Raw genomic sequence first — 27,630 nt, forward strand, 5'->3', positions numbered from 1 at the left:
GTATTGCCATACCAGGCTAACAGCATTTCCCCCTTGTGTAGGATGTCCTGCACTTGCTGAGAGGAGCTCCTCGACAAGTCACGCTTCTTCTCTGCAGGCCTCCGAAAGGTCTTCTTCCGGAAATAGACCAGAGCGCACTGGTAAGACAAGCCTTCTTAGTACTGCACTTGCATCCGTAGGTCTGGAAATGCTCACTGAAGCACTTGCTAGTGAGTCTCAAACAAGGAGGACATGGATTATTCCCCCCTTCGTCAGGCAGCTCTGTTCTTTTCCCTTACTTTCTGTCTTGGAGTGGTCCCCTGAGAGAACTTTCCAGCCTCAGCCATTGACCAAATCCACCAAGTCTTCTTAACCACTGCTGTGCTTTAGAATATATTATATTTACAATCCGTAGCGAGCTTCCCAGCTTGCTTCTAGGGAAGGGACAGTAGCAGCAGCTCATCCTGCCTACTTCTACCTTCCTCTGGGCCCCCCACTCTCTGCGCAGCACTTCCTTCCTGTGTGCTTATATAGTGCTAGCTGCTGGGGACACTTCCACCCAGTGAACCCCTCAACTGTCTCTCCACTCAGATAACTGGCCTGCTTTGTCAACTGCCCACCTTCAAAGCTCAGTTAATATAAACGAGTGGGGATTTGAGTGGCAGGGTGCTGAGCCAGCTCGCGACTGAGCCCACCCTGGTACGCCCTTCCAGCAACAAACCCTGCTCCCACAATTCAGCAGCGACTTTCTCAGTAGCCGGAGTAGTAAGAGGGGAGCAGATCTGCCCCACTAGTGATTCCAGTCTGATCTTCTTGTGGCACTGTAGCACTGAACCAGCGGGATGCCGAAGGGTAAACGCAGTGTTCTGGGATAGAACTGTGGCATTCTAGCCTAGGCCAAACATTGCACATGTTCTAAGCAGCAGTTTTCTGGGTGCTAATCTGGAGCTTTAAGTAGACTGGACCGTTATTGAGATTGGACAAGAGATATTGAACCTTTGACCTCTAGGCTGCCAGTTAGTGAACTTCATGAAATGCCACCAGTGGTCCAAGTCCAGTTTCCTGTGTGCAGATGTCCGCCTCTCAGAAGCCACTGTCATGACTAGAACTGATTAGCAGGGACAGCAGAAAGGCCAAAGTGTGAATGGACTGAGGAGCCTGCATCTAATTTCCTTCTATGGTCTTGTCTACACTGGAGAAATTTGGTGTGCTAGACAAACTCCTCCTGTGCTGTACCACATCTCACATCCACACACAAGCACTCTCTTGGTGCACAGGCCTTTGAATTAGACTTGATTCAGGCCAGGCTGACCACGCTGTGGTTCCCCATCATGCCAGTCTTCACTGCCACAGGGCCTGAGTGGATGGAGATCACTGTTAGAATAGTCCCCATGGGACAAACAGATCCCCACACTACTGTGCTTCAGGGGCTTGTCTGCTCTTCTTTCTGCACTCTGCTGCACAGGGGTCAAATTGGCTGGAAGCCACTTACTGCTAACTGGAGATTGTCCACACACTGGACGGCAGTGAAATGGAGAGGAGAATGGGGCCCAAAAATGTATCCTGCTGCTGCTCATCCTGCACCTATTTGCTGAAGAGAACTTCCAGGCTAGTCTCCAGAGTGGGGAGTCGGGTACCTCCTACTAGCAATGCGTTCACTGGGGAAAAATATTTTCCACATCCTTCTTTCCCTGGAGATTCAGCTTTTTATAGTGTCTCTCAGAGCTATTCTTCCACCACGCCACCAGCACTGTGGTGTCCTGCATGGAGAGCCAGTTGATATTGGCTCTGCTGCGTTCCTCTTAGCCTGTAATAGAGGAAGATGGTGAAGGAGTGATAGGAGAGGGAGGTGAAGCTAGATTAATCCTTCTTTCTGTTGTTTTGATAGACCCCAGTGCCTTCTCTGGTTAAGGAGTTTGAGACCGTGACACCAGCTACCCCAGAGCCCAGCGGTGGTGCGTCTCACGCTGCTAGTGAGAGGAACAGTACCTCTCCAGAACTGGAAGACCATATGGATTCTGAAGCAGTGGCCTCTTGTGGTCACCCTCCTGAGGAGGAGAACTTTTCTCCTGAGGAGCAGGACATGGAACCTTCCCAAGAGAAGCCACATGACAGGCCGGGAGCCCTCAGTGAGTGCTCCTACAAGCACCTCTGGAAATGGCGTCGGGAAGCTATTGCCTCTGAGACGTTCCTGTCTCTGGAGGAAGAGGTGATGCAGAACTGCTACTCACCATGTGAGAGTGGAAGGGCTGAAAGGTAAGAAGTGCGGAGCTCCACCCTGTGCTGCTTCCACTGTCCTTTAGAATTTTGCACCCAAATGAAGTGCTGGGGGTTAAACACAAGGTTCTGTGTTTTTAACTGCTGTGTTAATTAACCAAGATTTCCCCTTACCAGCTGTTCATGCCTGTCCCAACCTGCTGTCTCCACCTTCTCCTGCCTCCTTCCTGGAACTGTTCAATAAGCTGCATTGTGAGAGAGTTGAATGAATAATGCATTATGGAAATAAACTGCATTGTCTAGCCAGGGCCTCATTCAGCGTCCATTGAACTCAGCAGAAGGATCCCTATTGACTTAACTGGGAAATAAAGTAATTGAGATCTAGTTTAAGGTCCCTGCATACTACCAGAGTGGTAATAAAGGGCTACAGAGTAAATGAGAATCAGGCCCATGGTCTTTTCCAAGCCCTTTGTACCTAAGTACAAAGGGAAGCTCACCAATATTAAAAGCATAAAGTGTTCATAAGATTTTATTTCCAGATTCTGTACAATTTTTAAGAAAGGAAAGGCTGTTAAAAGAACAGAGGAAAGAATGTCAAGTTCATTCAGGTACCATTCTCCAATGTGAAATTCTCTAGCCGTCCTCCCCTTCTCAAAAGAAATGGGAGAGGAGATGCCGTGAAATGAGTGCTCTGCTGTGGATGGCAGGGGGAGCTCTGGGACTGTAGCACAAGAGTGAGAGCTCTTCCAGACGGCCACTTCTTCTGTTTTATGAGATATTTGCTTTAGGAGGTGCTTGTGCCTATTCTCACATACAGCCAGTTGAGATCCTGGTGTGGCTGTCCAGATTCCCTTAACAGCAATGACAGTACCAGAAATTCAGGGATTCTAGTACCCTTGCTCAGCGTCAATTCAGGGGGTGGCTGCAACGCCACACCACCTTTAGCTCACCCATTCCCCAAAAAGCTCTTGTGCATTTATGCATTTGAGCATTTCTAGTGTGAAAACTTGAGCCAATCAGTATTTGTTGCGTTGGAAGTTTTTCTGGCGGAAAATAGTTTAATCAAAAATGGAAGATTTTGCAGGAAAATGGCAATTCCAATGATGATTTTTTATTTTTTCCTGTGAAAAAAGTCTAATAAAAATTTTTGTTTGGTATCAACTTAAAAAGTCATTTTGTTTCAGCTTCTGGGTTTAAATAAACCTAAACAAAATTGACACTTTATGTCAAAATGTCCATTCAAAAGGGTGATCTTCATTTCATTTCAACTTCAGATAGCCTTCTGTTTAAAAAAACTGAACCAAATTGTCATTTTCATTTGAAATGGGATGAAAATTTTCATTTCCCATTGATTCAAAACTTCCCACTGGAGAAAAGCCTTTTTATTCACAGGTTTCAGAGTGGTAGCCATGTTAGTCTGTATCAGCAAAAACAGCAAAGGACCTTGTGGCACCTTAGAGACTAACAAATTTATTTGAGCATAAGCTTTCGTGGGCTATAAACCACTTCATCAGATGAGTTGTAGCCCACGAAAACTTATGCCCAAATAAATTTGTTAGTCTCTAAGGTGCCACAAGGACTCATCGTTGTTGTTTTTTTGTTCCCAATTTCACATGGGAAAGAATTACATTTTTTGATCAACTCCAGTAAAAACGCCTGGAGAATTAAGATAATGTATCTTTGGTTATGTCTATGGCCACGTCTATACGACGCGCCATTTCGGCGCGTTAAAATCGAAAGCTCTGGGTTTGATATATCGCGTCTCGTCTAGACGGGGATATATCGAACCCAGAGCGCGCTTACATCGATTCCGGAACTCCACCAAAACAAACGGAGTTCCGGATTCGACTTTGCGAGCCACGCACATCGATTCGGCGCGGTGAAGACGGGTGAGTAACTCGATTTTAGATATTCGATTTCAGCTACGCTATTCCCGTAGCTGAAATTGCGTATCTAAAATCGAATTTCACGCGTCGTGTAGATGGGGCCTATGTAACCCGTGCCTGCTTGGTGTGGCACTAATGCGTCTGCTACAGCTTTGGCTAAGTACCACGTGGCTTTTAGCTCATTCAGTAGAGGCTCATGCATTAAGCTTCAGATATTCCAGGTTCGATTCTGCCTGCTGATGGGCAGGGTCTGTGGGGATTATGTCTTCACTTCAAACTGGGTGTAAATTCAACTTGAGGAGATGTACCTGTGCTAGTTCTGATCGAGCTGCCATGCTAGGAACAGAAGTGCAGCCACAATGGCGTGTGTTACCCCAGGTACACTTCCATCTGAAACCCTAGATCAGGGGTCGGCATCCTTGGAGAAGTGACATGCCAAGTCTTCAGTAATGTAAGGTTTCTGTGCCAAAATAATTTTTACATTTACAGGGGCCCCTGACAGAACCCCAGACTGGCAGCGGGCTGAATGGGGCTGGCAGCTGGAACCCCAGACCAACAGTGGGATGAGCAGCTCAGTATGCTGACGGTCTGGGGTTCCATCTACCATCCCCACTGCCGGTCTGGGGTTCTGTCCTCTGGCCCCGCTCAGCCCACTGCCGGTCTGGGGTTCTGTCCGCCGATTCCTGCCAGCCGGGGTCCTGGCCCCAATCAGCCTGCCGCTGGCCGGGGTTCTGTTCACCCAGACTGGCAGCGGACTGGGCAGGGCCAGCGGCAGGGACCTTGGCTGGCAGGGGCCGGTGGATGTAATCCCAGACCAGTGGCGGGCTGAGCGGCTCAGCCAGCTGATGGTCTGGAGTTCCGGCCACCGGCTCCTGCCAGCTGGGGTCCTGGCCGTCGGCCCTGCTCAGCCTGCTGCCAGCCTAGGATTCTGTTCACTCAGGCAGGCAGGGGGCTGAGCGGGGCCAGCAGCCAGGACCCCGGCTGGCAGCAGCATGCCAGTAAAAATCGTCTTGCGTGCCACTTTTGGCACGCATGCTGTAGGTTGCTGACCAATGCCCTAGATACATATTATAGGCAGCTGGCCCCTCATGCTGCTACCCTCTATTTTTAGCAAGCTAGCTTGATGGGAGCTAACGTGGGTATGTCTCCTTTAACTGGGAATTATACTTTCCAGCTCCAGTGTAGACATGCCCAGAATTACCATGGAAACTGCAGCTGTAGTGCTCATTATACACAGGCTACGCAGAATCCAGCCCATAGATTTCAGTTGAATTACTGATTTATGTAAGGGAGAGCAGGGTCAGAATCTCGGTGTCTTCCCTGCTGCCAGAGAGATGGACTAGAAGCAGCCATTGCTTGCAGTGGTATGAGCCATTACTTGGCTGATTGCCATGAGCATTTGTAGCTCTGCCAACTACCTTCCAGGCCCAGTGCCTCACTGTCATGTAACACACCCTCTGCCATATGCTTCATGGTTGAGACCTCTGTTAAACTTCTGACCTCCTCCTTATCCCCAGACTTTGTGTGCTGCCCTTCTTAAATATTTCATTAAATCATCGAGATGTTCTTCCAGCACATCATAAATATCTGTCACCCTATCGAAGTACCTGCACTGACACATTGTCTGTTTCATTCCCTGCGTGGCAGTGTTATTTGATATGGCCAGATCCTCTCCCTTTCCTCTCTATAGCAACGAGCTAATAAAGCGCTATTGCTCTCTTCATTGAGCTGCATACACACCCTGCTCCTCCAAATTCTTCCTCATTTACTCTTACCAGGAAACCTACCGGAGCCAATGGGAATGAGTCTTCATTCCACAGGGACATTCCACATAACAGCTGTCTGTACCATCTCAGTGGGACTGATCACATGAGCCTAGAAGGGTTCTCTGTGCTTTTCAGTTTTCTGGCCAACCACAGATAGCAGCTCAAACAAAACTTAGCTCTTAGGCCCTTGGGCTTAATATAGGAAAGGCTAGAGTGACTTACACTCCTTTTAGTTGCATTTATTCACTTGCTCTTGAATGCCGGGCAACAGTAATCTGTAATCAGAGGAATGGGAAGAATGTTGAAAGATATTATTAATAAAATATCTATCCTCTGTGAAACAGGTTTCTTTGTAAATGACACACGTCGAAGTCCATTTTGAGATTGTTTTAAATGTTTTTTCATCATTTTTTTTACATCATTTACATCAATGGGGTCAGGAGCTGGCTTGTAATGGAAAATTATTTACCACCTTAACTATAGAGAGATGACTGCCTCATCATAACATACCTGTTGGTCCCATGAACAACGGTTGCCATGCAAAGAATTGTATGCGTTAGGCATTGCCTTTCAAATAAGGAGAAGGTGGAGATGAAAACTGATGAGACATTGCAATACAAATTCATACTATGCATTGGACAAGTTATTTGCTTATCCTTTTTTTTTAAATGGCAAGTGAATGAATTTTTAATGCTAGGAGGGTAATTGAAAATGTGGCCTCAGGGACAGAGCACTGGACTGCAACTCAGGAGAGGTAGGAGCCGTTCCCAGTTCTGCCAGTGGCCTGCTGGCTGACCTTGGGCAAGTCACCTTGCTTCCATGTGCCTCAGTTTCCCCATATGTAAAATGGGGATAATGAAACTACTCTCCTTGGTGTAGCACTTGGATATCGAGGGATGAAAAGTGCTAGATAAGAGCTAAGTTTTTTTATTGACTCTTTCTTCCCGGTTTAATTAAAAAACTAGAACTAGTGACAAAATGAGGAAAATTTTGTGCAAAATGCTCGTGAAAAATGTATCTGTGTTTTACAGACAAATTTTGAAGCCTGAAATGATTTGGGTAACTGTACAAAATGCAGTTCTTGTTCTCATGACTGATTACTTGTATTGTGTAGCTATATACTTCCTGGAGGCCATGGAGAGCAGTTTAGTATCATAAGTATTTAGATAAGACAAAAGGGAGATGATTTACCTACAGCAGAGGTTTCAGAGTCCTGCTGGTGAAGTATCTGGGAGGCAAATCCTTCCTGCCCTGCAATCATACAGGTTTTTCTTTCTTTCCCAGCCCTGCCTTTGAGAGGAGTGACGATGACCTTGCCAGCACCTATTGCATCCCTGACAATCTCTCCCCCACCCCAGCTGATGAGGAGTATCTCACACTCAGCTCCACATCTCTGACCTCGCTCTCATGTGGCGGGAGCTCAGACACGGCCTCCACCACTATCGCCACCCCGCAGCCACATGGCCCTTTCTTGGCCCATTTCCCTGCCAGAGAACTGGGCAACAGCGACAACGAGTGGGAGGACTTTGAGGAACTGGAGGGAGAGGAGAAGGAAGAGGAATATACCATGGTAAGTAATAACTATTGTAATAGCCCCATCATAGGCTGTGACCCTTATTTTTATTACAGTCCAAAATACAGGGTCTGATCTGACCAGGTCCCAAACACTGAATCTGTGTATTGCTTAGTGCATTAAAGACCTGCAGCCAGTATCCCACCTGCTGTGAATCAGTGTAGCTACAACTGATGCTGATTTATCCCAGCTGAAGATCTGTCCCCTAATTTGTATCTAAAACATAAAAGAAGAAGGCATGAGAAAGGAAGGTGTTAAAACACATTGTGTGCTGCATTTGACAGGAAACGGAGGTGCTTGTCACTGTGACAAGATCGGAGAACAATTGTTATGGATTCACGGTGGTTCCTAACAAACTGGACAACTGCCTGTATGTGGAGGAAATCCTGGCTGAGCCTGCCCTGTCTGATGGAAGACTGAGAAGAGGGGACAGACTCATTATGGTACAGAAATCCTTTGAATTAAAAAGGAGGAACAGATGCTAGTAGACCAGTGTCTTGCTTTGTAGCAGGAGTGTAAGACGCCAGAAATGTTAATTCATTCACTATATTAAATGTAACAAGCTACATTAACATAATAGTTTGCTTCCTTTGATGTATAAACTAAGCCTATTTTTTTGAAGGTTCTTCCTCAGCTTGTTGTGTTAAGCCTTGTCTTCCTTGGAGGAGTAGAGAAGTGGAGCAGGAGGTTTTTCAGTCCTCAAACTGATGGGTATTGGGAATGTTTGAATCTTTAACAAAGGCAGCTTTCCCTGCAAGTGTACGTCAGGTATTTGGGTTAAATATGTTAACAAAAAACAAAAATAACCCCAATGAGTTTTAAACAGTCTGACTAGATTCTCCCTCCCCTCTGAATATCTGGGGTTTCCATACCTAGTTTCCTGATGTCATCCTGCTAGTTCTCCCGTCTTCCATAAAGGCCTCCAACAAAAATAAGGTAGACAAGAGCTGATATTTCTAATGTAAAAAAAAAGAGAAAGACATTAAAAAATGTCTTTCACACTTTCTTTATACATCATGAAGAAACAAACCAGGGCAAAATGCATGGAAAGGCTATTTGAAAAGAGAATTTTATAGCAGTGAGTGCTATAACAACTCAGTCAGACCACAGCAGAGACTGCCTGAAGCCTGTATACCAAGCTTTGTAAAAGGAAGGAATGTGTGGTCAGTTAATAAAAGACCTAGGACATGGTTATAGCTGCTCTCTGTCTCCTAGGTGAACGGAGTTGACGTCACAGCATTCTCCTTTGATGAAACCCTGGCGTTGCTGCACAGCTCTTCTCACAATTTGAGCCTGGTGGTTGGCCGGGTTAAGGAGGACCCCCATGCCTCTGTTAGACCAGATGAGATTCCTGAAATCACCCTCACAAAAGGCGACAATGGACAACTGGGTATGTGGTACCGAGACTGAAATTTGCCCCTTCTTTAGGCCAGGACGGTGCTAGTGGTAAGCTGCATGAGAACTGGCACAATCCTAGATTTGTGCACTGGTGGGTTAGCTTGCCAGCTTCCCAATGCCATTCTTCAGGCTGGCCCAGATCTATAGGTCGTTGTTTGTCACACAGGGAGCTGAACACTGCTGCTCCTGAAGTCGAGGCAGTAAGATCTGGCTTTAGATATATTTTCTGGGGCATCTCTTTAATATCAGATTTTGGGATGTCAAGGGCTTAGGCCAGATGCCTAGATGTTGGCGTCTCCCATCAGCTGAGATACATGAAGCAACATTAGACCAACAAAACACAAGTGTGTGTTTGAGAAGAAGGGTGGTCTGGTGGTTAGGGTGCTAGCCTGGGTCTTTGGTTCAATTCTCTGCTCTGCTCTAGACTTCTTGTGTGACTATGGGTGAGTCACTTCATCTCTCCGTGCCTCAGTTTCCTCATCTGTGCAATGGGGATAATAGTCCTGCTTCACAAAAGTGCTGAGGTTAAATCAATTAAAGAGTGGTGCTGAGATAATGAGAGCCATATAAGTACCTTGGCTAGTCTGAATTCAATAACTATCCAATAGCAAGTGCTACACTCCAGTAGTTGGGTGCGGGTAGGCCCTTCATTGTTTTGTTCTTACGTTTCTCTCAGTAACATGTCCCTGTTCTTCACTGCCCCAGCCTGTGCTCTAACATCTAGTCCAGCTGGTGCAGGATTGTTCCCCACAGGATATTATCCAGTGCTTTGTCCAGCCTAGCGTCAGTGGAGATGAGTCTCTTGTGGGAGATTGTTCCACTGTCCTAGTTTCATGCTAAGGAACGTTCAGAAGCCACTTAGACACAATACACTTATCTGTATCCTTCCAGGCTTGAAGTTAACAGGAGGAGCCGGGAGCAAATTGCAGGGTATCTACGTACTTGAGATCGTGCCAGGCTCTCCCGCCAGTATAGAAGGCAGCTTGCAGCCACGGGATCAGATTGTCTACATCTGCGGGCTATGGACTGAGGGCCTCAGCCTGGACGATGCAGTGCGAGTGTGTGAGGCTGCCAGCCACAATGTCTGCATCAGGGCGATAAGGTAAATCTGATTCTGTGATGCTTTAATGAGACTTCCGTGGGTTAGTGCAGGGTGCAGTGCCCCATCTCTCTCTTTTCCTCCTAGTCTGTTGCTGCTCCTCTCTCCCCGTTTCCGCTGCTCTATAGTGTGAGTGGGAGAGGTCAGTCTTGCTCTCAGTAGCAAGTCATATTGCTGTGTTGGCATCTAATATCAGAGGGGTAGTTGTGTTAGTCTGTATCCACAAAAACAACAAGGAATCCGGTGGCACCTTAAAGACTAACAGATTTATTTGAGCATAAGCTTTCCTGGGTAAAAACCCCACTTTTTCAGATATGTTGGCATCTGTTATGTTCATGACACACTCACAGAGAAGTTAGAGTGTTTTGGTTTTTTGTTTTCTGGAAGTAAGAAATGTAACACTACTTTATATTTTGGAATCCAGCACCCTAACGCACCACAACCAAAACCAGAGTGAGACAAACCAGGCTGCTCTCTAAGGCAGGCAGGCACAATTCAACCCACCTTACTCTAGGCTGGCTCTTTGCAGACTTCCCAAAAAGAATCCAGTTCACACAACTTCCCTCAGAGCCCCTAGCCTGCAAGCAGGACCCTTACAATTTAAAGTAACAGCATGTAATCTTAACACAGCTTTTCCAACACATGGTAGCATCTGAAAAAGAGAAGCGTGTGATCTCAATCTGAAAAGCTTCATCTCAGTCCTTTGCCATTACAGACCACATTCATGGCTGGAATCATAGAGGGTGAACTGAAGGGAAGGAGTTCATTACAAAATGTAGGACCTGACTTGGGCTGCCCAAATGTGCCTCGGGTCAGTCTTTCAGAACATGGAAGGTCTCCACAGTGTAGGCTTAGTTCAGGTTCCTGGGGGAGGGGGAATCTCCAATTTAGATGTCATTGTTTTACAGGTAATTTCACTGAGCTAGTTACTACTAGAGGGCCAAATTCTGAAGACAGTGGGATTCAGGGGGGTATAAGGGAGGATTTGATTCTAAGTTACTTTAAATATTAAAATAATTGCTGGTGAATCATTTACTAAGGAAAATGTTTCTAGTCCAGGTGGCAGAATTCATTCTAGACAATGGCTAGTGCAGAGAGCCCCTCATTTTCAGAGTCCTTCCTCCAGGGGGGTAAGAAATAATATGACTGGCGGAAGCACCTCACTCACCCCAGCGTGTTGCCCCGTATTTGATTAACATGTACCAGTGTGAACTCTCAGGTTGTAGGTGGATCATCCCAGGTGACTCGAGTTCAAGTTCCTCCCAGCCAACTGGCTGGCCATCCAATTATTCCTTGGCTGTGACCTTCAAGCCAATTATCTTAGTACAAACTTCTCCTTAGTACTTTAAATGTACTTTGGGAAATGTAGCAGCTGCATGGAACTTAGAGGGAGGAGCACAGCTTCCAGGAGAGAGAGATTTGGAGGAGGTATAGGGACTCAGGCATCAGCAGTCAGGCCTAATGTTTAGAATCAGGAGCCTAGAACCAAATCCAGTTGCCAAGCCAGGGGTCAAAGCCGGAGTCTGCGTAAGGCATAGGAACAGGGACCTAGATCAAGGCAGAAAAGCAGGAACTGGGAACTGACGGGGTCTGGGATAAGGAGGACAGGAACAGGGAGGAAGGCAGGTGGGCAAGATCTCTGGTAGCAGCCAGCCAAGGAGTCTTCTAGTTGCTCAGACAACTTCCTTTGCCTCTTTCTGGTTTAAGCAGGGCTTCCCAGCCAATCAGTGAAGCTGGATGTCTCCCCCAGTCAGGAGCTTCATGCAAGCTACAGCCTTGCTGGCCCCCTTCTCCAGTTGTTCAGGTGAGCTGCTAGATGGCAGCTGTGGTCTGAGCACTTCCTGTGAGCCTGGATTCGAGGCTTATCATTGCTCACAGGAGGCATCAGGAAGCCAGAGTATGTGCACATGGCTGGCATGCCTGCTGCAGTTGCAGCACCTCTGTAAATAGTTGTCATAATAAAGAACCAGTTTATTATTAGAAACGTGGAATCCTTGCTTATTATTACCCAGCAGGCAGTGCATGAGAGAGGTGGCATGGGTGTTTTCTAACATAGATGGCTGTGACGTGAGGAAGGTGGTGATAAAGGTAACAAGGAGCCATGGACAAACCAGTCTTCTCCTAGGTGGAGCAGATAGCCATCACTTCATTTTCAGCCCACACCCATTGCCAAGCCATCACTTTCTAATGCGCCTTATTGGCATGGATGAGAATGTCAGTCTGTCCTGTGGAGCAGTGCCATGTCGTTACGCTGAATGCATGGCAGAACAATTTGCTGGCAAACATTTGTAGTAGCTATGGATCCAACCAGAAAAGTTTCATCTGGATTTGGATCCAAGCTTTCCCAGTGTTCCTGTTCAGATCTGTCTGATAGAACTGGCCCCAGTCATCAAGTTCAGACTCAGATCCAAACTCCTGGGAATGTTGTTTCAGTTTGGGTCTGTTTCTTATCAGGAGAAGTGGGCATTTTTTCTGGTCTAGTAGCAGATTAACTGTAATTTGTAGTTAATGTTTCTCTCCTGGGTTACCCATCTATTAGGAGGTAGTAATTTAGTTATCTCTTAGCAAAAGATTACTGCAGAGATAGGCATTAGAGGGATTTTGCCTGGTGGAGGAGAAAAGTGGGTTAGGAGCTGGATGGGTTATTCCAGTAATACTCAGACTGAGGCTGGGGAGCCGCAAGTGGCTTTTTAATGTGTCTCCTGTGGCTTTTTGCAGCATATGATATTAAAACACTGTGTGATTTCATTGTTAACCAATCAGGCTGCTTTTTCTATGATCACATTTCCTTCTCATGAAGAGCTGTTGAATCTATAGTACTATAGTAAATGAACCAATGAATTCATGACTGTGGCTCTTTTGGGTAATGTTGATTGCTAATCTGGCTCTGGAAACACTGAGGTTTGAATATCACTGGCCTGTTCCCATCTGTTCAATCAACAGAATAAAATGATGGTGTGTAGGATGCACCCTCTTCCTTGGTGTTGCTCTTAGCATCATCGCTGGACTCTGAAGCATCTTACAGATGCAGTAAATGGGGCCCGAGGGGAATTTCTCCTCTGGCTCTGCTCTTAGCAGGTGCAAACCAAACTCAGTGACCCCAACCATCTATAATTACTGCCTTCTTTTCTTAAAGGTGAAGTGAAATGCTTAAAAACAAAGAAAATAGTACAAGATCTCAAATAAAAACCAATCTGTAGAGACTCAACAAGTGAGATCAGGGTCTAACTACCCAGGACTGGTGCCAGTGTTTTTGGTGCCCTAGGCGCACGGCCGTTTTGCCGCCCCGCGCGCTGCTCCCGTGGCTCCGGTGGACCTGCCGCAGGCGTTCCTGCGGGAGGTCTACCGGAGCTGCGGGACCAGCGGACCCTCTGCAGGCACGCCTGCGGCAGGTCAGCCGGAGCCGCCTGCCGCCCCCCCAGCAAAATGCCGCCCCCCAATAATCCTGATGCCCTAGGCGATTGCCTAGGTCGCCTAAATGGAAGTGCTGGCCCTGTAACTACCCTGAGAGTCATGCGTTGTTCAGGCCCATCTAAAAATGTAATTAAAAAGCATTTACTCCTTTGTATACTTGCCAAGATCTGACTTTACACTTCTGTGGTTTCCCATGCTGCAGCTCGACTAGGGACATAACCAGGGCAGGGTGAGAGGGGAAGCTGCCCTGGTTGCAAAGCTGCAAGGGCAGAAAAATGGAGGGGGAGGCATGTGGGGTCATTTACCCTCCCAGATTTCTGCCTTTTATTTAGCACTGAAGTTTTCAAACTGTGGGACACACCCCTTTCCTCAGGTCTTGACTGCACTTTGAATTTATTTTGGTCCCTGATTCAATGAAGCTCTGCACAGGCTATAGCAGAGGTCTTAAACTCAGTTTAGCTTAGGGCCAGTGCCAGTCCTCAAATCCTCCTAAGCGAGCCAATAATGTCACTGAAGATGGTGTTCAGAAAAGAAAACGTTTTATATTGTATTTTTTTATTTTGAATTTCTTAAAAATAATAAAATTGTCATATAACTGTGTACAATTCTTCACTTGCAAGAGTGTTTTAGTGTTTGCCAGACACCTGGCAATGCTTCAGTTCTGTCAGTTTATTGATGTTTGGCCTCAGTGACTGAGCAGTTGAAACCTTCAGGATTGCAGCAAGGTGTGCATCAGATAGCCATGTTCCGTATTTTGACATGTTTATGGAAAAAACATGGAAAAAAGTGATGCTGCCTCCATGGCTGACTCTGCCCGGCAACTAGTGATGCTATTTCTGTCCCTCTCCCCCAGCCACTGGGAGCTGCAGGGGGCAGTGCCTGCAGCAGACATTGCCGGCAGCGTGTCTGCATGTGTCTCTCCTCTGGGGGTTGCAGTGAAGAGGTTCTCGGGCCACAGATGGTCCAAAGACCAGGACTTTGAGACCCCTGGGCTATAGCATGATACCCCGAAACAACTGCTAGATATCTCAGGTGGAAAATCAAATAATATAAACACACCAAAAAGAGTTATCTTGCTTAAAGAGCTGACTGCTGAGTCTGTTGTATGTCCAACAGGATTTCCATTAAGCTTGAATAATTTATTATTATCCACTATTTGTATTATAGTAGCACTTAAAGGCCCCAGCTGAGATGCACATTTATATACGTAGAGACACCACCTGTTCTTAAGAGTCTTCAATGTAAATGGACAAGCCAAACAAAGGGTAAATGAAATGAAGGGTTATTATTCCACATGTTACAGATGGAGAACTGAGGTTGGATTTAACCAAATACACTGTGGATGTCTCTACATTGGGACAGACAATATATAACAGGTGCTTTCTTTCTCAAACATATATGATTAAGGAGTATTGATGTTGGGTAAATATGGAATAAGAATCTATACATTCATTAAAGGTAAGTTCTTTATAAAAACACGAGTTTAAAAATAACAATAATGAAAGTACAGATGTAAAAAAATTACTAAACTATATGCCTTTTAAACATATAGTATTCATACTTGCATTGCAAGATCTGGAATTCTTAGCATTCAGAATTTTTTTTTTTTTTTTTTTGGCAGAAATGGCAATCCAGTGGTTCCCACAAAGCAGCAGAATAGTAAGTAATGCCAGTTATATTTTTATTTATGGGTTCACAGTACAGACCTGAATGTGGGCATCATGGACTCATAGAAATGTAGGGCTGGAGGGGACCTCAAGAGATTATCATGTTCAATCCCCTGGACTGAGGCAGGACCAAGTACCTAGACCATCCCTGACAGGTGTTTGTCCAACCTGTTCTTAGAAACCTCCAGTGATGGGGATTCCACAACCTCCCTTCGAAGCCTGTTCCAGAGCTTAACTGCCCTTAGAGTTAGAAAGTTTTTCCTAATATCTAACCTAAATCTGCCTTGCTGCAGATAAAGCCCATTATTTCTCATCCTAACTTTAGTGGACATGGAGAACAATTGATCACCATCCTCTTTAGAACAGCCCTTAACATGTTTGAAGATTGTTATCAAGTCACCCCTCAGTTTTCTTTTCTCAAGACTAAACATGCCCAGTTTTTTAACCTTTCCAAGTAAAACAGGTTTTCTAAAACCTTTTATCATCTTTATTGCTTTTCTCTGGAATCTCTTTAATTTGTCCATATCTTTCCTCAAATCAGGCACCCAGAACTGGACACAGTTACAATTTTGTAATTGTGCATTTGATTTTTCCTTCCTTAATTCAGTACTTTGCGCTTGCCTTTATTGATTTCCATCTTGTTGATTTCAGACCAATTCTCCAATTTCTAAAGGTGGTTTTAAATTCTAATCCTGTCCTCCAAAGTGTTTGGAGCCACTCCCAGCTGTGTCATCTGCAGACTTTATAAGCAGACTCTCCACTCCATTATCCAAGTCATTAATGAAACTATTGAAAAGTACCAGACCCAAAACAGACCCCTGTGGAACCCCTCTATATACGCACTCCTAGTTTGCAAACCATTGATAATTACTTTTTGATTATGGTCTTTTAGTCAGTTTTGCACCCACCTTATAGTAATTTCTTCTAGATCACATTTCCATAGTTTCCTTATGAGACTGTCATGCGGGACTCTGTCAAAAGCCTTACTAAAATCAAGATATAGCATCTCTACAGCTTCTCCCCATCCACTAGGCCTGTAACGCAGTCAAAGAAACCCTATCAAATTAGGTTAGTTTGGCATGATTTGTTCTTGATAAATCCATGCTGGCTATTTCTTCTAATCCTATTGTCTTCTAGGTGCTTACAAATGGATTGTTTATCCTTTGTTTCAGTATCTTTTCAGGTATTGAAGTTAGGCTGATGGGTCTATAACTCCCTGGGTCCTCTCTGTTCCTGTTTTTAAAGTTAGGTACTATGTTTGCCTTTTCCAGTCTTCTGGCACCTCACCCATCCTCCATGAGTTCTCAAAGATAATTGCTAATGGTTCTGAGATTGCTTCAGTTGGTTCCTTATGTACCCTAGGATGAATTTCATCAGGCCCTGCCGACTTGAATACATTTAATTTATCTAAATATTCTTGAAATTGTTCTTTCCCTGTTTGGCTTGCATTCTTTTCCCCTCATTGTTAAATTAATTGTGTTGAGTGTCTGATCACCATTAATCTTTTTAGTGAAGACTGATGCAAAATCAGCATTAAAAACCTTGATGTCATCAGTTATTACCTCTCCTTCCCCACTAAGTAAAGGGCCTACAATTTCCTTCCTCTTCTCTTGCTCCTAATGTATTTAAGGAACCTCTTCTAATTACCTTTTACATCCCTAGCTAGGTGTCATTCTTTTTGTGCCTTCACCTTTCTGTATTTGTCCCTACATGCTTGTGCTATTCTTTTATTCCCCTCTGAGCAATTTGTCCATTTTTCCACATTTTGTAGGATTCCTTTCTGGTTTTGCATGTGATTAAACAGCTCCCGATGGAGCCATATTGGTCTCTTATTATTCTTCCTATCTTTCTTTTGCACAGGGTTAGTTTGCAGTTTTCTTTAATATTGTCTCTTTGAGAGACTGCCAGCTCTCCTTTATCCTTTCTTCCCCTCGGACCTTACCTACCACTTTTCTGAGTTTTATTAAAGTCTGCTTTTTGGAATCTGTTGTCCTTATTCTGCTGCCTTTGCTTCTTCTTTTCCTTAGAATCAGTTTCACCCAAATTGCCTTCCACCTTCAGATTTGTAACCAATTCCACTGTTGGTCTGAAGCAAGTCTAAAATGGCTGTCTCCCTGGCTACTTCCTCCACCTTCTGAATAAAAAATTTGTCCCTAATAGCTTCCAAGAACTTACTGGAAAATTTGTATTTTGCTCTCTAACTTTTCCAACTGATGTCTGGGAAGCTGAAGTCCCCCATTACTAGCAGGTCTTGTGCGTTGGATATTGCGGTTGTTTTAGAAATGCCTCATCCACCTCCTCTTCCTGATTTGTTGGAGACCCCTACCATGATGACACCCCTCTTTTTCCACTTTTATCTTTACCCTGAGACTTTCAACTGCTCTGCCTCTCCCCTCCTGCTGGACCTCAGAACAAGTGTTAATATATTCTTGGTGTACAGTGCAACACCTCCTCGCCTGTTCCCTGCCTCTCCTTCCTGAACAAGCTATACCCCTCTATGCCAATATTCCTGTCATAAGATTTATCCCCCAAGTCTCTGTGAAGCCAAATAAGTCATAATTTAGCTTGTGTACTAATACTTCCAGTTCTTCCTGTGTATTCCACATGCTCCTTGCGTTTGTATACAGACATCTAAGATCTTGAGCAGATTCCCCCAATGATTTCCTTGTTATTGCTCTCATGACTTCTATTGTAAAAAAAATTTCTGCTCCCCCTCCCAACATCTAACCCTTTGTTAAAGTTGCCTTTTTGTGCTTATCTATGGGTTTATCTGCCCGCCTTTGAACCTAGTTTAAAGCCTTCCTTACAAGGTTGGCAAGTTGGTGTCAAAAGATGCTAATCCTCTTCTTAGTCAGGTGGACTCCATCTCTTCCCAGCATCACATGGTCAAGAAAGCCAAAGCCCACCTGTTGACACCATCTGCACAGCCATGCATTCATCGTCAGGATGTGTGCTCCTGCCTAGGCCCTTACCCTCAACTGAGAGGATGGACAAGAACATAGCCTCACCCCCAACTCCTTCAGTCTCACCCTCGGAGCCCTGTAGTCACTGCTGATCTGCTCAGGGTCGTACCTGGCAGTTTTATTAGTGCCCATGTGGATAAGCAGCATGAGGCACTGGTTAGAGGGATAATGTTTCCAGGATTAGTGGATCAGAGTCTCAATAACCTTTCCATAATGTCTTGTACGTGGACTCCAGGCAGGCAGCTGACTTCCTGGGACTTCATGTCAGGTCAGCAGATGGATGTCTCCAGCCCCCTCAGAAGGGAGTCACAGACCACAAGCACCCTATACCTCCTCCTCTTGGGTCTGATGGCCATGACCCTCTCAGCTTTGGGGGCAGGTGGCACCTTCTCTTCAGCCATTGGGGTCTGCCCTTCACTGCCTATTGCCAGTACAGCATACTGGTTCTTGACTGTGAAGGATGGGCAACCTGGATGAGGGTGGAGCACTTGTCTACTGCTTGAGGCTGCTGGCAGCCAGTCTCTTCCAGAAGAGGCGCCTTCCTTCTATGGTGCTGCTGTAGCAATCTGTAGTCAGCTAACATCCTCCATCCTGGACATCTCATGCTCCTGGATGCTACACGGATGTACCATCTCCTGCAGCTCCCTTACCTGCTTCCCGAGGGACTCCAGCAATAGACACCTCTCACACCAGGTGGTTCCTCATGCCTGGCTTTCATTGGCAGGGACATGCAGGCCTTATTCCCAGCAAGTCAAAACAAGGACCTAGATAGAAGCTGCCAGGGTCAGGAGGACACCTATTTGGCCAGGGCCCCCCTGCAGGCAAAGGAAGAGCTAGCAGTGGTGTTAGCAGCACACCATTTTCCTCCTATTGTGACTTCTTCCTTGTACAGTATCTGCAAGTTAAGGGAAGGAAAACAACAACCCTAGTTACCTGCATTCCTTCGCTGGTGAACTCCCTTAATCTCCCAGCTGCCTTCATCTTACTAACCACATGTCTATGTTGATACTTTGCATTTTAAAATATGCAATGGATAAATTACCACTTTTAATTTATTATTTCTACTAAAATCACACCCATGATGAGAACAGAATTACACAGCACTTTACCAAAAGAACTTGGTGAACTATTGGCCAAGAATAATTTGTTCTGGGATTTTAACCCATGTTTGAATTCTCCGTGCTCAGATTTCGGTGAATTTGTTCATTGTTCAGACAGACTGGATGGAAGTTTTCTGCAAACATATTTTAGTCTCTGGGTTGATTGCAAACAATTCACTAAGACTGTTTTGACTATTTTCTATCCATACTTCACTGTTGCACAATGTGATTGGTCATCTAAGGCCTTGTCTACACTGCACCAGTGTAACCACACTGATAGAAAAAAAGAAACAAACTGTGCTGTTATAAATCCCTTTTTAGCACTATAATTGCATCTGCACTAGGGGGTTGCATGGATGTAACTAAATCTGGTTTTCAACTGTTTTAGGTAAATTGGTGCAAAACCTGAATGTAGGTGATGCCTAAGTAAAGTGATGATGTTTCTGATACCTGATTGGCTACCTGAAATCTTTATCCATATGAGGAAGGCCTGAAAAAGTCACTTCTGACCAAAATGTCTCACCAGCCCATATTTCATTCATCTTAGTGAGACTCTAGCTTTCCATGAATTTTCCCAGGACCCTTTCAAAACCAGTTATTTTCTTTCCACAGATGTATTATTGTGATGATAAGTGACACAAAGGCGCAGTAAATTTCATCTCCTTGATTACATATTCTTTTTATAATCCCAAATGATTCTTTTTAGCAAAGCCCTTTTAAAAATAATAATAATTTGCTTCTCAGTGCATTTATTGTGTTGACAAGGTAACACCTTCCTTATATGCAACACCATGGCCAAAAAAGCTAATACAATCCTTGGATGTATAAACAGGGGAATCTTGAGAAGAAGTAGGGAGGTTTTATTACCTCTGTATTTGGCCCTGGTGCGACCACTGGTGTCCAGTGATGGTGGCCACAATGCAAGAAGGATATTGGTAAATTGCAGAAGGTTCAGAGAAGAGCCATGAGAATGATTAAAGGATTCAAGGGGAAACTCATGCCTTATAATGATAGCCTTCAGAATCTCAATCTCTTTAGATTAACAAAGAGAAGGTTCAGTGATGACTTGGTCAGTCTATAAGTACTGTGACAAAGTTCCTGCTCTACCTTGGTGGGTCCTATGCTTATTGGCAGATTTGCTCACCTCAGTGATCTTCCCCACAGTCTGGGTCAACTCCTCCTGTGTCTGATCAGGAGTTGTGAGGTTTGGGGGGAACCTGGGCCCATCCTCTACTCCAGGTTCCAGCCCAGGGCCCCGTGGATTGCAGCTGTCTATAGTACCTCCTGTAACAGCTGCAAGACAGCTACACCTCCCTGGGCTACTTCCCCGTGGCCTCCTCCAAACACCGTCTTTGTCCTCACCACAGGATCTTCCTCCTGGTGTCTGATAATGCTTGTACTCCTTAGTCCTCCAGCAGCACACCCTCTCACTCTCAGCTCCTTGTGCCTCTTGCTCCCAGCTCCTCACACACACTTCTCCTCTGGCTCTCCCCTCCCTGACTGGAGTAAGCTCCTTTTTAAACCCAGGTGCCCTGATTAGCCTGTCTTGATTGGCTGCAGGTGTTCTAATCAGCTTGTCTGCCTGAATTGGTTCTAGCAGGTTTCCTGATTACTCTAGTGCAGCCCTTGCTCTGGTCACTCAGGAAACAGAAAACTACTCATCCAGTGATCAGTATATTTGCCCTCCACCAGACTCCTGTACCCCACTGGCCTGGGTCTGTCACAGTACCTACATGAACAACAAAAAACTGATAATAAAAGGCTCTTCAGTCAAGCAGCCAGAAGTGTAAAAAATCCTATGACTGGAAGTTAAAGCTAGAAAACTTCAGATTAGAAATAATATGCAATTTTTTAACAGTGCGGACAATTGGAACTCCTGGAACAATTTACCTCAGAATGTGGTGGATTCTGTATCAGAGAAAAATTTTAAATGAAGATTGTATGTTTTTCTTAAAGATCTGCTGTATTTCAAACAGGAATTTTTACAGGGAAGTCCTATAGCCTGTGTTATAAGGATATCTGTTAGATTATCATAGTGGTCCCTTCTGGCCTATGAATGTAGTAATTTACATTATTTGAGTTCCATAATAACACAATAGAACATTTATTGCTTATATAATTCAAACATAAAAAAACCCACATAGTGAAGCCAGTGAAAGTTGCTAAGGGATAATAATGCAAAACTCAAAGCCAGAAAGGAACAAGAAATATAGTTTTCAGAGCGGTAGCCGTGTTAGTCTGTGTCAGCAAAAACAACGAGGAGTCCTTGTGGCACCTTAGAGACTAACAAATTTATTTGTGTGTAAGCTTTCGTGGGTTAAAACCCACTTCATCAGGTGCAGGGAGTGGAAAATACAGTAGGCAGGTATAAATACGCAGCACATGAAAAGATAGGAGTTGCCTTACCAAGTGGTGGGGTCACTGCTAACAAATCAATTCAATTAAGGTGAAAGTGGCCTATTCACCCACAAAAGCTCACGCTCCAAAACATCTGTTAGTCTATAAGGTGCCACAGGATTCTCTGCTGCTTTTACTATTCTCAACAGTTGACAAGAAGGGTTGAATACCTAGGGAGGGAAAATCACTTTTGGAATGCTAATGAGGCCAATGCAAACAGTTGACAAGAAGGTGTGAGTATCAGCAGAGGAAAATTAGTTTTTGCAGTGACCCATCCAGTCCCAGTCTTTGTTCAGGCCTAATTTGATAATATCCAGTTTGCAAATTAATTCCAATTCTAAATTTCTCATTGGAGTCTGCTTCTGAAGTTTTTTTGTTGAAGAATTGCCACTTTTAAGTCTGTTATTCAGTGTCCAGAGAGATTGAAGTGTTCTCCTACAGGTTTTTGAATGTTATGAATCTGGAGGTCTGATTTGTGTCCATTTATTCTTTTGCATAGAGATGTCCGGTTTGACCAATGTACCTGCAGAGGGGCATTTCTGGCACATGATGGCATATAACACGTTGGTAGATGCGCAAGTGAATAAGCCCCTGATGGTGTGGCTGATGTGGTTAGGTCCTGTGATGGAATCCTTTGAATAGATATGTGGACAGAGTTGGCAACGGAGTTTGTTGCAGGAACTGGTTCCTGGGTTACTGTTTTTGTTGTGTGGTGTGTAGTTGCTGGTGAGTATTTGCTTCAGCTTTAGGGGCTGTCTGTAAGCGAGGACTGGCCTGTGTATTTATACCTGCCTACTGTATTTTCCACTCAATGCATCTGATGAAGTGGGTTTTAGCCCACAAAAGCTTATGCCCAAATACATTTTTTAGTCTCTAAGGTGCCCCAAGGACTCCTCCTTGTTTTTTTAGGAAATATAGTGTACTGTAAAGCTATATATCTACATACATTGCCTTTTCACTTATACACTCACAAACATACTATTCATTCCCTTAGCAAATTGACCTGACTTGACTGCAGTCACCAAAGATAACATTAACTTTGCCCGGTGCTTGTTGTCAGCATTTTAAAAACATTAATTATGGTGATTAAACTGCATGACATACTCATGAGTTATGCAAGTATTAATTATACCACTGTGCAAATGAGGAAACTTAAGCACAGGACAAGACTTTGTGTCTACACAGCAATTAGACACCCCCGGCTGGAGCTGGAGCTATGGGACTCTCTCACCTCACAGAGTCCCAGAGCCCAGGCTTCAGCCTGTGCCTGAAAGTCTATACTGCAGTGAAACAGCCCTGCAGCCCAAGCCCCATGCAAGCCTGAGTTGGTTAGAACAGGCCAGCCAAGAGTTTTTCATTGCATTATAGACATACCCCAAGTGTCTCATCCCAGGGTCATACAGTGAGTGAGTACTGGAGCTGAGATTAGAATCCAGAATTCCTGGCAACTAGTTGGCTAATCTAAACACTAGTCTGCACTCTCTCACATACATTAAATTTAGCAGGGTGCCTATCAGCTATAGCAAATCTACACACTTGTTTTTTAGAGCCACCTGCTGAGCCAGAGGAAATCAAAGTATCTCTCTCAAATGAAAACGTGAGTCTCCAAGAACAACATCTACCCCATCAACATAATAAGGAAATTACTTGGCATTTCTCAATCTGGCTTTGTAATGTTTCATGCCATCTCTTTCAAAGAAAAAGAAAATCTGAGGTGCTTCTGGCTGTGAATGGAAAAGATTAATTATTAGTAAGCAAAACGGCCTCCCCTGGAGTATCAGAGAACTGATGTTTCCGACCCTATGACGTGCAGCTTTAAGGGTTGCTTGGGAAACTGCTATGTGGGAGGTAAAAGGACAGTAGAGGACAGGCACAGGGTTCAGTTAACAGCTCAAGAAGTGGAACTGAACGAGCAAACGGTGTAAGTGCCGAGTGAGTTTTTGGTGGTGGTCTTCTGCTTGTGAAAACAAAAATAACTTGCGTTATGTCTAATAGTAGTGCGATGTCCAGTGTTACACTGTAAAACGTACCACTAATGCAGCTTTGTAAGAACCCATCCTGTTTTCTCACAGCAAAGCACTCGGAGGAAGAAAGTGGTTGGGTTGAGCAAAGCACATCTGCCTCAGCAGATTATGAGGTAAGTCAACGTTTTATTAAGTGAAAAGCAGCCTGCTGAGCAGAAGGATCTCGATACAGATTTTGGCAGTGGGATTTTCTACAGTAACACTGAATGTATTTCCTTTATTTTCTGTTCCATTGCAAGTGTAAGCATATTCCATGAGGGCCATAGCTTATGAGGTGCAGAGCGATCACTGGCTTGAAGGTGCTGAGCCGCTCACAGGACTGGGTCCCTCTACTGCTGTTTTTCTATGTGTAATATTACTATATTACTGGCTCCATAGTATAAAAATCCCTGATCATACACAGTGCCCTCTTGGGAGCACTCACAAGGAGTTTAGTGTTTCCAGCTCCTCACAGGCTCGAGCCCGAACAGAGAAGGACAATGGCACAGACACTAGAGATTTAACGGTACAGCTGGGAATTCTGCGGAAATGAATGTAACTAGGGCTGTGAAACACCTTCGCAGTGTGAGAGTCCCCAGAACTCCTTGGAACGTGAGATTTCTGTATGTCATTATGAAATTGTTAAACTGGTCCAATGTGTGATAAACCTGTGGAATTTTACAAATATTTTTGATCCAAAATGGCTTTGTCTTAAAAATATAGTCTGACTTGCCAGCAGAAGAGGTGACATATTTGAAATTTTGAATTTCCAGATTAGAAATGTGTATTCACAGGAGAATCAGTCTTCCCACTGAAATGGACAACATTTCCCACATCTCACTGCAGATACTCATTTCTGCAAAAATATCAGGGCTGCAAAGTGGTTTGGAATTAACACTGCCCATTTTGAGGGTGGAATTTTTATGGCAATATATTTGCTAGTATCATGCAGCTGGTGGTTTGCTGGAGGGGCTTCTGGGAGCCTCTTGCTAAAATTCAACCACCAAACTCAAGGGGAAATTGGAATGACTTCTCTGCTTCTGATGAAGCTTTCCTCCTCCCACCCCCCACCTCAATCACTGGATTCTCCTACATCATCTCAATCTCAGCTCCTGCATCATCATCATCTGTATCTGAGTAGCTCATTCCAATATTTCTGAAGAGCAGTTCTTTGTCTTTTGGAGTGGAACAGATTGCCACAAATGTTAGAGACTGTGCCTCATTATCAATGTACTCTACATATTTTTCAGGGACAAAATTTAAACAATTCCAGGGCATTGCACTTGATATCAGTTTGCCTGCCTAAACCTTAACTCTGACCTCAAACTTTTGCCTGTGAAAGTAACTCACCATGCTATCTACCAGTGCACAAATGCCTAACATCAGGGCCGGCGCCACCATTTAGGCAATGGCTTAGGGTGCCAGAATTTTTGGGGGGTGCTATTTTACCGGGGGGGGGGTGCGGCACACGGCTCCGGGGGACCTACCGCAGTCATGCCGGCGGACGGTCCGCTGCTGTAGCGGCTCCGGTGAAGCTGCCACAGTTGTGCTGGCAGAGGGTGCGCTGGTCTAAAGGCTCCAGCGGACCTACCGCAGTCATGCCTGCGGCAGGTCCACCGGAGCCTTTAGACCAGCGGGCCGCCCACCGGCACGACTGCGGCAGCTCCTCTGGAGCCACGGGGGGCGGTAAAACGGCTGTCTGCCTAGGGCGTCAGAAACCCTGGCGCCACTCCTGCCTAACAGACATGAATAGTGGTGTTGCTGAGGCTAAGGTTTTACATTATAGTCCAGTGGAGAGGCTGTGGATTTTGTTACTGTACATGTTGGAGGTATATGTGACTTACTCATCAGTGAAATTTGACCTGTTAAAGAAGGACACTTGAACTAGACATTTTCTTGCTTTGAAGGGTTTATGTGGGTGGGCTTTCCCCTCAAGACACTTTCATTGTTTTTAATAAGTTTATTTTTAATGGAAATATCTATCATACCATCTCTTTGGTACATGTGTGCAGCTGCCATTGAAGTTCCTTTGTGTGTTTATGCAAGAGAAGAATTTGCCCTATAATTTATACCATCATCGAGTGAAAATTGTAAAGCCCACTGGTATCCTGTAGGGTGAAGGGCACATTAGGAATTTCCAGTCACGATCACTGTCAGTTCATATGGCTCCTGACTTAGCTCCATTTTGAACAGAGCCCTTCTGTGTTGCAGGACTGCATCATTAAGATTGAGCTGGAGAAAACAGCCAACGGGAGCCTGGGATTTGCTCTAGTAGGTGGCAGAAATGGCCGGGCTATCCTAATTAAAGCCATCAGCCCAGGAAGTATCGCTGATCTCGACGGGAGGCTTCAAGTGGGTGACATCTTACTAAAGGTAACATTTGGCTTTGCTGCTTTGGTCTAGATTTTCCCTGGAAGTTTAGGGAGAGTTTGTGTTATGCTGTGCAATCATAACCAAACACTGGATATGATCACTGTAATGAGATCATAATGGGGGTTCCCGTGACTTGCCACCTGCCTGGACAAATGTCAAAAGTTTGGGAAGGCTCTCGGGGGTTGGGGGATGCTAGCCTGACTGCAGCTGAGCTTCCTCATCTACAAAACCCTGCAGATCCCTACTCCTAGGCATAGTGCTTCCCGTAAGGACAGGCACCAGTTACTGCAAAGGGGGCGTACCTGTGCTATGCCTGCGTTAGGCCGCTAGTTTCTAGAAAAGGTTGGCCTGTTTCTGACATGACTCAGATCAGCTGGCCTCTCTGTAGTGGCTTCTGTTAATGAATTAGCTTGAGACAGCAAAACCCCAAACCAAAATACTGAGCAACTCTCTGCAGAGACTGCACATGCCAGCGGTTGTAATAATAATAGCTAATTAAACAGCCAGGCTGACAGAGACCCAGATACCAGAGAGATGGGCATGGGCAGAATTGTGGGGAAGGGGAGATACATTGCCCTCCACAACTTCCAGCCTATGAGGCAGTTGTGGTATCTGTGTCCTCTCTGACTTCTGGCTGGCTGCGGGAAGAGTCGGGGTGTGGGGGGAGGCAGTGAAGTTTGGGAAAGAGGAAAGTCTGAAGCTGCTTTGTGGAGCAACATGTCCTTGGGCTCAGGTAGGTGGAATGCAGCTGCAGTGCAGCCTGCTGCCTGTAGGAGTCACTCTGTCCCCTGCTGGGGCTTCTCTCTGCAGAGCTCAACTCCCTGCCTGCCTTGGCTTCTTCCCCTCTCCCCCCACACCCCAGTCTTGGCTGAGTGACTGCAGAGCAGAAGTCTGGCCATGCCAGGAGGGGCAGCACTGGCAGGAGCTGTGGTTTCTCCTCCCTTCTCCCCTCCTCCCCCTGCTTAGTGCCAGGCTTTTGGGGGGGGCAGGGCTGGGGATGGCAAGTGTGGGGAGGAGGGAGGAGATGGTGGGGATTTCACAGAGGGAGCAATCTTGAGGACAGAGGAGTTAAGAATGAGGGGGACTCCTGTGTGGGCTGGGGCCGACTGCCAGGAAGGTTGGGAGGGATGCAGGAGGGCATCCCAGGGAGTGCAGGGGGTGGGTCGCTGAAGAGGTGGTCATGCATTTCCAGTAGAAAATGGCCTCTTGCTCCAAACTGAACGTTTGCAGATTTTGTTTTGTTTTTCTTCCCCAAATTTTCCTCTCTTTTTAACAGAAAGCTGAAAAAATCCCAAATCACCAAATTTGTTCTTGTTCACATTTCATCCCCACAGCTCCCTTTCTCTCTTCTTTCCTTTGGATAAAGGAGTAAAACATGGAAAACTGAAAATGTGTCAGTTCCTAGAGGGTGGTGACAGTCTGTACAAAGGCCTACCTAGGAGAGAGGTTCTACTGAGTTAGTAACAGTGAAGGGATGTGGACAGTCAGAGCCAATTGAGCTGTGGGGGAGGTGTGCACACGTGCTCCGTGCCAGTGTGCGATATGAAACCCTTCTGCTCCAGGACTGTAAAGGCATTTGTCTTTGTCTGCTTTCCAGGTGAATGGAGATTTAGTGTCTGGTTTGACGCGCAATACAGTGATCGACCTCTTACGCAAGGCTCAAGGCACCGTTCAGCTCACTATCTGCCGAAGCGCGGCATTGCAATGGGCTTATTCAGGCAGCCAGTGTGATACTTCTTCCCTCCAGAGCACAACAGCCCAGTCGGGTAAGCATTAGCGCGATTCACTCCTTGCA

The 27,630-nt window shown here is 45.3% G+C and overlaps 1 protein-coding gene across 1 annotated transcript in view; it reads left to right on the forward strand.

The window, feature by feature from the left end:
* The window catches only part of FRMPD2 (FERM and PDZ domain containing 2), a 101,013-nt gene that overhangs the window by 47,274 nt on the left and 26,109 nt on the right, over window positions 1-27,630 (forward strand). The window contains exons 26-35 of the mRNA XM_075073053.1: window positions 42-140; window positions 1,868-2,235; window positions 7,133-7,418; window positions 7,706-7,864; window positions 8,637-8,811; window positions 9,711-9,921; window positions 14,954-14,991; window positions 23,532-23,596; window positions 25,674-25,835; window positions 27,433-27,601. Of these exons, the coding sequence (XP_074929154.1) occupies window positions 42-140; window positions 1,868-2,235; window positions 7,133-7,418; window positions 7,706-7,864; window positions 8,637-8,811; window positions 9,711-9,921; window positions 14,954-14,991; window positions 23,532-23,596; window positions 25,674-25,835; window positions 27,433-27,601 (1,732 nt within the window). The remainder of the gene's footprint in view (window positions 1-41; window positions 141-1,867; window positions 2,236-7,132; window positions 7,419-7,705; window positions 7,865-8,636; window positions 8,812-9,710; window positions 9,922-14,953; window positions 14,992-23,531; window positions 23,597-25,673; window positions 25,836-27,432; window positions 27,602-27,630) is intronic.

This window comes from Chelonoidis abingdonii, chromosome 16 (genome assembly GCF_003597395.2).
Source record: "Chelonoidis abingdonii isolate Lonesome George chromosome 16, CheloAbing_2.0, whole genome shotgun sequence".
In the NCBI taxonomy this organism is placed as follows: domain Eukaryota; kingdom Metazoa; phylum Chordata; order Testudines; family Testudinidae; genus Chelonoidis; species Chelonoidis abingdonii.